Below are 11,117 nucleotides of genomic sequence, written 5' to 3' on the forward strand. Positions count from 1 at the left end.
CAAGTTACGCAAAAACTAGAATGCTCCCATTATAATCAACTAAGCATAGACACGGTGTAAATAATTGATGTATTGTGCCATGTAGACAGCCTCATTTATAATGGGAGTATTTATCGCATGAGTGCAGAACTAGAGTTAGCGCTGAACTGCAGGAGTGTAAACCTGTGGTGAGTCACAGCTTGAGTCCCAATAATGTCACATTGCTCAATTTCTGTGTACAGTTTATTTAAAAAAAAAAACAATTACAGTTTAGTATAGTCATGCTACTAAGTAGGCCAATGTTAACTTGATTTATTGATGTATAAAACGGCAATAAAGTAATTCAGCTCAACAGTGCTGTCAGCTTGTTTTGGATGTGTAGACTACATAAAGAATATGGCTTACAGTTTAACAAAAAAGTATTGAATGTAGCTTCTATTAATCAACATTAATAATCATGATTGCAATGTCAAGGGAAATAATCAACATATGATTTTTGTCATAATCGTGCAGCCCTAGTGCATAGCTCATCCAGCACGTTTGTGCTACAGACATGAAGGAAACCACGAAATCATGTGACTTCTTGAAAAGTGTGCTATTACATTCCTTAGCGTTCTGACTTACAGTTTTTGCCATTTAGATAATACAGTGGACCAGAAAAATCCCATAGATTTACACTGAAGAAGGGACCCGAGCCATATATAGGGGCCAGAATATCATGGAGACAGTCAACAGCATAGCACGCAATCTTGCATCATTACAACAACATGCATTTTTGAGAAATGTAATACTGTGCTGTAATTTGTCATTGTTACTATGAGCATCTTGTATCAAGAAAGATTATTTGCAAATATGGTAAAAAAAAAAAAAAAAAAAAAAGAAAGAGAGAAAAAGTTATGACTCATTAACTGCCCAGGTTGCAATTTGCAGAAAATGAGTATTGAATATGCTTTTCTTGACATGCACATTGAAGCATTATTTAGTAATCGGCTCCCCTCTGCTCTGCCCTCAGGCCATCACACTCAGATGAACCAGCAGCACATGATGCCTACTGGAAACTTCCAGATGCGCCGCATGCCCGCTGATGACATCCAGGATGACTTTGACTGGGACTCCATTGTCTAACCCAGTCCCTGAGCACAAAGAGTGGTGCAGACAAACGAGAGAAGAGCGTTTGGAGGCGGAGTGTTTGAGTTACAGAGCAAGAGGGCTGGACCTGTGGTGTCTGCATGCCCGTGACAGATGGCAGATTGGAACGGGACACTTGAAAAATAGTGCAGGTGTTGTGCATTATGACCTGAAAGAGACTCCTGTGTTCCTGGTGTTTTTATGAAATAAAAAAAAAAAAAAAAATTACTTTGAAGACAATCACATTTACTAGGACATGTTTAAGTGATCGCTTTTATACTTGCCTAAGGGGCAAGTGGTTCATGTTTATGTCAAAATGTCTCCCGACCCACAGCTTCTCTGCAAGCCCGCTCAATTGCCAAGCTCTCCCCTGCTCTTCAGCTGTTGTTCTGTGATTTTCTAGTGATCTGTCTGGCTTGTTCTCCCCTGTCATGGTGACTAACTCAGGCCTTGACTGCCTATCAGATGAGATTGGCTTTCTCATTTGTGTTGTGAAATTTCCTTTGAGATGCAAGGCATTTTTCTGAAGAAAGGGGCGACGTTGCAGGTAACATAATGCAGTTTGACACTCTAAGCATCTGATATTGCATTTCAGATGGTTGTTTAGGTGGGCCGTTCAGGCACAAGTAGCCGTCGAGAGTGATTTTTGCTCCTCTGACCTTACACACTGTAATATGTAGAAAAGTTGCCATGCATCTAAATCAGATTCTAGCAGATACTAAATCAGAGTATCATTGCTCATAACAAGACATGTAAACCACATTACCTGCAGTATTTGTACTTGTGTATCTTTGCTGTCTGAAGTGTAACATGTTTTTGTCACTAATAGTTTTAGCTAAGCTTGAACGTGTGTGTCAGGAAGTGATATTGATCCAAACCTCACTATTATGAATTTCTTGTTGATCACTATACTTTTGCATGCGTAATCCTCATTCTTTGTCTTTGACCGTCTCCTTTCAAAATGTTTCTTCTTTTCAATTTGAGTCCTATGGTCTCCAGATTGGACTGCAGTACTTTGTTTAGGTTCATTTAACGCCCTCAGGATGTGCCACTTAAATTTTCATGCGATGTGTAGGAGTGATAGCTTTTCTGATAGGAGATTTGTGGGATACGAGAATGCCTTGTTCATGTTGCAAAACCGGCTTGCTGTGTGCTTTTTTAGAGCAGTATTGAGGAGAGACGAATGTCACATCAAGGCACATTTGCTTAATGGTCCGCAATAAAAGAGCACTCTTTATTTTAACCCCAGGACCAAGCAACATGAAATGGCTTGCTCTTTGCTGCACTGACAAGGACTTTTGCAGAGAGCATACCTTCACTTTAGCAGTTGCTTTTTGGACAGCAAATGTTGAGTGGAGTGTAATGTTGATGGCTAAAACGTTCAGATACACTAATAGTCAAGTTCTCATTGCTTAGAGCAGAAGGTGACTAGATGAGACTATCAAGTGTAGTGCTCTTAAACAAGACACCCGACACATTGCTCGAGGTTACTGTGTCTGTAACTTACTACCATCAATAGTTTGAAAACTTTGATTGCTCAATGATAGCAAACTTAACCAACCGTACTTTCATTTTATTGTATCGGCTGTTTAGAGAGGATAATGGGAGGTGTCTGTGCAATATTGTTTGTTTAGGGCTGTCAGTGATCACACTCATGTCTATTAAAGAGCAAAACCTAATGCACAAGAGTGTAAGGTCTAGAACTAGAATAGAGGATCCCATATTTGACATAGATGAAGGTATTTACCTTCTGCAGGGTAGTTATCGGTGAGAAGAAGCACTCTGATTAGGCCAAATAGTAGTGTGCTGGGAAATTGTAGAGACGGTTCAATAAAGTCAACGAAAAGCCATAGAGTGCAGAAGAAAAGAGAGTGCATCTGATTTCTCATAGCTTGACAGTTTATGCTTCCAAATGCCTGCGTTATATACATTACTCTCTTCCAACCCTGTGCTGGGTCTCTTGGTTTTCATTACTTTTTAAACATTTTTTGCTTTTTGTTTAGTTATTGATGAGGATGTAAGATTTGACCTGGCTAAGTAAAATAATCTAATGACAATCGTTTTGTGTTTGTGTGTTTGTATGTGTGTGTATTTCAGTATTATAACATTTCAAACTTAGTATTTATACCAGTCATTACCATGTATTGGCATAGGACCCCTAACCTTAACGCTTATAGTACTCGTACGACATGGATGAATCTCAAGAAAACACGTCCAGGTCACATTTCAATGCTAAAGCAAAATAAAAAATGTATATATACAGTATAAAATAAGTTCTATTATGCGTGAAGAAAATGAACCATCTTTTTAGGACAATTACGATTTTTTTTCCATTATGATTTTCTTGACAATGAAGCAAACTTTCTCTTCAAATTCTCGTTGCTTCCTTAACTCTTGAAATTTTTGCAATTCCCATTATTCTCAATTAATTATTTAGATTAATTATACAAATGATTATTAGATTTGCTTTGCTTTAATACAGTACTTTTTACAGTATTACAGTAAAAAAAAATACTGTAATTTTTATTTATATCTGCATACATTTAAAGTCAGTACAAATGTACAAATACATCCAATTAAAATAATATACATCACAGTGCAAAACATCTTAATGGTCAGAAAATAGGCTTCATGTTATTTAAGCTAAGTATAACTTTTGATTTTGGGGTGAAATATGCGTCAAGTTGGCTTGTTGCTTCCGAATGTTCCAGTACCCTTACATCGGCCCCATTATGCAGTTACTGACAAGCGCCATCTCTTATCAGACATTTTTGAATTGGTTCAAGTGTGCTTATCTTCGGGGGCCTGGGTAGCTCAGTGGTAAAATACTCTGGCTACCACCCCTGGAGCTCGCTAGTTCGAATCCCAGGGCGTGCTGAGTGACTCCAGTCAGGTCTCCTAAGCAACCAAATTGGCCCGGTTGCTAGGGAGTGTAGAGTCACATGGGGTAAACTTCTCGTGGTCGCTATAATGTGGTTCGTTCTCGGTGGGGCGCGTGGTGAATTGAGCATGGTTGCCACGGTGGATGGCGTGAAGCCTCCACACGCGCTATGTCTCCGTGGCAACACGCTCAACAAGCCACGTGATAAGATGCTCGGATTGACAGTCTCAGACGCGGAGGCAACTGGGATTCGTCCTCCGCCACCCAGATTGAGGCGAATCACTACGTGACCACAAAGACTTAAAAAGCACATTGGGAATTGGGCATTCCAAATTGGGAGAAAAGGGGAAAAAAAAACAACAACAAAAAACAGTGTGCTTATCTTCCCATGTGGGTCGAACGATAGCACATTAAGTCAGCAGCATGGAAGATCTGGATTCTCGTCCCGCATTGAAACAAGGAAGTAATTTCATTCACATAGTCAGTGACGAAGTTTTCCCCCTAAGATTCTTTTTTTACTCCACTAATGGTTATGTTTAGAGTTAATACAGTATGCTTTACTCCTCACTCTATTACTTCATTTACAGCTAAAACAACTTGCTTTACAACTCGCTTTTGGCACCCCTCTGTGGGCATTTCACCCAGAAACTAGAGCTCACTCATGTCCTTTAAGTTCAAAAACACTTTCTGCTTCAGCCACTGGGGGCAGTGTTTCGATTTTTGGGAAGCAGAGACTAGGGCTTAATGATTAATCAAAATAAAATCAAAACTGCATATGACGCAGTGTGATTATCAACCGCAAAGGCTGCAGTTTAATTAAATGAATAGTATTACATAAATATTACATAAAAATTTTCTGTTTTATAATAGTAATAATAATAGTCATTATTGTTGATATAACACAAAAATATATTTCCAAAATAATTTCTCAACTTAATAATAACTTCCAAAAAAATAATGATGAAAAGTGGGCTGAGACCCCATCACAATGTCAACAAAAACAGGTATACAGTGAGCAGATACAAAGATTTTTCAAAATAATCTAACTTAAAAAAAAATGTAGTCCAGCCTGAGCACAGACCGAGTTCAGCTCGAGAAAAGTCTACCCACTGTTTCCGAATTCACTCTGACATTAGTCTGAAACGTGCCCTGGACAGGTTTCGTGAGATTCATCCTAATAAGATTTTGATGGTTAAGGGAGCCAGTCAGTGACGTTTCTGCCTGATGCTTCACTGAATTGTGTCCACTGTCCAGCTTTGTATATAGTTAGTTACATACCCATGTAGTCCATCCTTTCATAACCAAATGACAGTTGGCGAAACCATAGTACTGAAGCCTAACATCACCCTGAATCCAAACTTTGTTGCAAATGTGATGAACAACGATGCTGAATTTTTGAGTCTGTTCAAATTGCTTGGTCCTACAAGTGAAAAAGATCGCACAACTGTTATCCACTTCAGCCCCAACCAATTGTTTAATGTCTATTCTCAAGTCTGCTTTGGCTCTCTTCATCCTTTTTGTCCCTCTCTTCCATAGTTTTTATATGTAATTTGTTTTTGTTTTAGAGATTGTCAAAGTCTTCACAAGCCTTGTGAAACTAGCTTCATTGTTTTTGTTATACAAAGAGCTTTCCGACTGCAAATTGGTCATTTGTGCACTTTGAGAAGAAGCACAAGTGCTCATGTTGTACGTTAACTAAAGGATCTCAGCACATGTACTCACTGTAAAGTGAAAGTTTAGCATTGATCCACCCTCAGTGTTAACTTTGATACCATACTGTGGTGTACACCCTCTGTCATGGTTTGTCTAGATATTGACCACAGAAGGACTGTCAGTTTTAAGCTGGAAATATTTAGTATGTGTTGCCAGTCTATTTGTGGTAGTGATGTGTTTGGATCTCTTGTTTGCCAAAGAGAGTAAGTTTAAATATGTAAGACAGCAGGTAATTGTCGTCTTTTTCCCTGGTCAAGGGAAAAGTAAGTCTGATGAGTCGGACTGAAAAGAAAGCTTAAGGGAGTGCAAGAGAATATGAGCTGGACAGATGACAAGTTCTCTCTCTCTCTTTCCTCTTTTTCTCAAAAAAAGAAAAATGAAACATTTGCTCCTTTGATTTTGTGTTTGTGTTGTGTGAAAGTTGTAACTGTTTAAAGACAACTCAGTTTTCGTAAAACAAAATAAAATGAAAAAAAAAATAAAAATAAATAGAAACAAGTGGAGATGCATCTGCCAGAGAGATTACAGTAATAGAGGAAGATTCGAGAAGCCTTGTTACATTTACAGGAGAAAACTGCCAACAAGTTCTGGTATTCGGAGCCTATTTTATTCATTGTTGGTGTGTTGTTGTGCTTATTGTAAATATATGTCTTTTCAATTGTCCTTTTTTCCTCTGGGGTGGCGAGGGATCAAGGCAAGGGCTCGGGGTTCACCTGCGAAAGAAAAGAGGGAGATGAATACAGAGTATTTTGTTATTGTCCAATCCAAGGGTGACACATTATGTATATATCTATATTGTATATATGTGATGAAAATGCGTTGGCTTTTTGTGTGACACTACCTTTTACTTGTACTATGGTTCAACATTCAGTGTTTCAATGTTTATATTTTAATCTTTGTTTTCTGTTTGATTTTGTCATGATCATTACTTGTATTTGTTGTTTATTTTCCCCTTTTTGTCCTTTTTTTTTTTTTTTTTTATTGCACGGTTCATTACTTTTGCTGTCCAATAAGATGACACAGCTTCTCTTTGTATTGGTTTTAGTGCTGTAAAATAACTCTGAAGTATCAATGCCACCCCTTCCCCGATATGCATGAATGGCACTTAAAGAAATAAAATATGTTAACTTCACTGTGGAATCTTTTGTGGTTTGTGGAATTATTTATATTCCATTGATATTTTTCGCACCAAAAGCAATCATGTTGATTTAGAAGACATTAACCTCTCTAGTCGTATGGATGACGTTTATGCTGATTGTCTGTGATTTTTGGAGCTTCAAAAGTCTGAGAAGCATCCACTTGCATTTTAAGGACCTGCTGAGCTAAGATATTTTTCTTCAAATGTGTATCGCTGGAGAAAGAAAGTCATACACACCTGGGATATCATGAGGGTGAGTAAATGATGAGAGAATTTTCATTTTTGGGTGAGCCATCGCTTTAAAAAAGGGAGCTGTCATTCAGAACTCAGAATTAAATTTGTGCACTCACCTGTCGCAGTGGGTTATAACAAAATAAGCTTGCTAAATAGCGTAGTTTTGCTCTGTGCATCTAGCTGTATTTTTAGTAAAAGCCTGTTTCCGTTGATAACAGCTGCTTGCTTAATCTTCGAGTTGTGAACCTTTTGCAACACTCCAGGCGCTGTAGTGTCTGAAGCCCACCACAAGTTTGCATTTTCTTTCACTTCTTTTTGTATTTGGCGCCCACCACCATGCTTCTTTGAAATCAGTTAAGTCTTTGTAATCCCACTCCCCTCCTGAAGTGCACACACAGTCCCTTGGTACCTTACCGACCTATTTCGAATTTTACAGTCTGGTGCTGTCGCTGACTTGGTGGTCTATTTCTAGTATCTGAATGTCTGTTACATTCAAAGCATCTTATAAGCTCTTAATGAAGCACACCATACAATGTCCCTTATTGAGTACTCAGACTTCTTGTGAGTGGCTTTACTAAAATTCACATTCCCATTTTTTAAAGCAATACAGTCCCACTATACATTCCTATGCGCTATTTCTGTGGTCTAAGGGGGAGGTGGCTGGAGGGGATTTTCCAAAGATTTTCCTTGTAAACACCCCCACCCAAGTCAGATGACTAAATGACCAAGGGGGCAACAGCTACACTACTGGATGTCCAACCTTCAGGTAAGCATTTAGAAATGGTGTTAAATAGCAATTTCAGGCAATTGGTGTCCAGGGTGCCACATAATTTTCATACATTGAATGCAACCTAATTCCTTCAGTGTGCATTCTCAAAACTGCCATTGTTTGAGTGCATAATAGCACAGAGTCCTTTTGCATTTCAGGAGGGGTTTGCAGAGGTCTCCTGTGTACTCCCTAATGATTCTAAATGCAGTGTGCTCTGCAGACAGAGCTGAATCAAGAAAAATGTGCTGAATCTGGTGGGCATTATTGCATGATTAAGGCACCATAATCGTCATACTAAACTTATTGAGAAGACTGAAGATAGTGATAAAGGAAAAGTTAAACGCTTTAGTGTCAGGTGAAAGTATAGGTTAGGTTCACTTAAAATTAATTTAATGGAATAAATTTTCTTATAACTGGATAAAAAAAAAAAAAAAAATCAGGTTTAACATCTTTACATCAACATATCCTACCCCATTACATTCTGCAGCAGGGCAGTCATATTTTAGAAACAACATTTAACTAAATTTAGCAGATAACATTGAGTACTTTCTACATTGAAAAAGTTGAGTGAACTTAAATATTAAGCAAATGGGTCATACACGATAAAAATTACAAATCTTGCAAAAGTTTGTAGAAACAGAAACAAAAAAAAAAAACAGCATTTCCTACAAAACATTTAATTACTTGAAAAAATATCATATGGTGTAACCATCATGTAAAAGGTTTTTAAGTGCTTTCCTTGCACCTTGAATGCATGTGAGTGTACAGAAAATGATTAATTTCAAAAAGATTAATTTAATTAATTAATTAAAGGTTTTCAAAAACATCTTTCAAGGCAAAAAATATATTTTTATATCATGAATTTTTGAGTCACAAATATCAAGAAGTTTTCTCAGGGTAACACCACATGACCTGAACAAAATGTGCCTTTTCATAAAAATGTTGAAATATATTTTTATATAAATATACTCAAAAAAAATAATTTAAACTTCATTTTAAGTAAATAAACAAGAAAAAGGAACTATATGACGGTTGCATGACCACAGTATGGTATTTTTTATTAATTTACTTCAGTGTTTTTCCCCATGCATCTGCTGATAATCTGTCGGGTGTGCAGTGTTTTTGTGTGTGTGTGTGTGTGTGTGTGTGTGTGTTTCCCATCTTTTCTGAATAAATCTTCACATTCAGTCATGAGGGTCTTTTGTCACATGACAGCAAAATGGCTGTCACCACATGACTTTGATTTGGCGCACAATTGTTGTTTTTTATTATTATTTAATATAAAATATTTTAAAACAATTGTTGTTTCACTGCTTTTTTTTTATGAAATACTAATAAATGATTATTCTGCTCTACTCATGCCAGCGTTTCTTTTTTTACTGTAGCTTTTAATGAATTTTTTTTTTTTTTTTTTTTTTTTTTTTACTGTCTCTGGATAACATTTTGTAACTTTTAGTCCCAGAAAAAATATCAAAATGACTTTGAGCTCAGAAATGGAAAACATGTTCATAGAAGAGGTGTATTCAAGTAATTGTTTCATATGAATTGCATTTGTGTGTGTGTGTGTGTGTGTGTGTGTGTGTGTGTGTGTGTGAGTGTGTAATTTAGTAGATGTGGACAAAATATGAGCATCACGTCATTGAAACAAATTCAATATTTGTGCTGGTTCAAACAAAGTAAAGCTACCTCACAATTAAATGTAATATTTTGTACTATTAAAATTTACTTAGAAAAACTGTGTGCAAAAACTTGTGAAATACATTTTAAGTAAATCTCATTTGACACTTTTCCATTTTTTTTTTTTATTTTTTTTTTTTTATTTATTTATTTATTTTTGCAATGAATGTCACGGCATGAATAACAAATTGTATTTGGGGGTTTTCTTCATTATTAAGCCTGATTAGAATGTATGAAAGAGACTGATCCATTATGTGCTATTACCCAGGAGCCTGATATACACCAAAACAGATGTGAATGAAAGAGAGGGGTCTTCAAGTTCCTACACAACCACAGTTTTTTATTTGTTTCAGATTTTCAACGAAAAACAGGCAGAGAAGATGCACCCACTCCATTTTTTAACTCTCCAAAGACTTTTCTTTTGCAGCACAGTGTGACTCCAAACAAGTGTCTTTACATTCATTATAAATTCAATGACAGCAACAATATGGACTCAATGAAGATACTGTATATTGTAGGTGTGGATACCTTATTTTAAGCCTCAGAAATCCATGCATTGGCAATTTTCTTTTTTTCCTTCTTGAAAATGTTTTCAGGAAGCCACTGATGGTAAAAATGAGGTTTTTAAGCTTATTTTGTTTTGGGGTGAAATATGTGTGACTTTAGCAAACGATGGCAGTCAATGGAAAAATCTTGAAAAGCAAGCATACTTTTCTTTGGGGAGGATTTTGTGTGACTTTAGCAAGCTTTTCATTATGCAGGTTTATTCCCTCCAAAACTGTTGCTGTGATACAGGTCACAATGTCAGCTACTGTTATGTGTAGTTTTTACTGTTTATTATTATTATTATTCATTTTTTAATTGCTTTAGAAATTCTGCAATTCTGCTACACTAGGTGTGTAAACATGTAAATGTGAATGGTAAAAACAGCTACATTACAAGACATTCTGTTGTTTTTGGAACTTTAATTGAAGCAATTTGATGCTTTCAGATCTCACAGTTTGAATAAAAGTAAAATATGTTGTTTTTTCTAAAATTTTATCTTTCCACCATTAAATAATTATTAGTAAGATACTGTATAAATCTCTTAATGTCTTCATGAAAATCCCAAATCCTCAAACTTGAGTTTGCCAACAGAAGCAGACACATCATACACGTTACAGAGATAGTTGTGAGTGCCCCCTAGTGGTCATTGACAGAAATTACACAAAGCCTTTAAATAGGTTAGTTAATTGAGATGAAGAAAGAGGCGTGTTTCTGCTGATTTGAGAAACAACCAAAAAAGTTGAAGAAGACCCTGGAAAAGTTCATATTGGTTTCAGATTTCAAAGTTTTATTATCACATGCACAATAAAGGGCAGTGTATATAATATATCCACTCAATATAACAGTAATAATCTTGAAATTAAACATCAATTTAGTCCACTTCAGATACGTTTATGCCACCCTGCTGAAAAAATAAAATAAAAAATAACACCAGCTAAAACCAGTCTAAGTTGGTTGGCTGGTTTTAGCTGGTTTAAGTTGGTCTCCCAGCCTGACCAGCTAGAAAGTACCCTCTAAAACCAGCCAACTGACTGGCTGGATGACAAGCTAAA

The 11,117-nt window shown here is 36.6% G+C and overlaps 1 protein-coding gene across 3 annotated transcripts in view; it reads left to right on the top strand.

Moving 5' to 3' along the window:
• LOC127427586 (forkhead box protein J3-like) overlaps positions 1 to 6,834 on the top strand; it is a 144,913-nt gene extending 138,079 nt beyond the window's left edge. For all 3 annotated transcript variants that reach the window (XM_051675254.1, XM_051675255.1, XM_051675256.1), the window contains one exon: positions 992 to 6,834. In XM_051675254.1, coding sequence (XP_051531214.1) covers positions 992 to 1,104 — 113 coding nt within the window. In that variant the 3' untranslated portion in view covers positions 1,105 to 6,834. The remainder of the gene's footprint in view (positions 1 to 991) is intronic.
• The last annotated feature ends 4,283 nt before the right edge of the window (positions 6,835 to 11,117 follow it).

This window comes from Myxocyprinus asiaticus, chromosome 37, assembly GCF_019703515.2.
Source record: "Myxocyprinus asiaticus isolate MX2 ecotype Aquarium Trade chromosome 37, UBuf_Myxa_2, whole genome shotgun sequence".
NCBI classification, from domain to species: Eukaryota; Metazoa; Chordata; class Actinopteri; order Cypriniformes; family Catostomidae; genus Myxocyprinus; species Myxocyprinus asiaticus.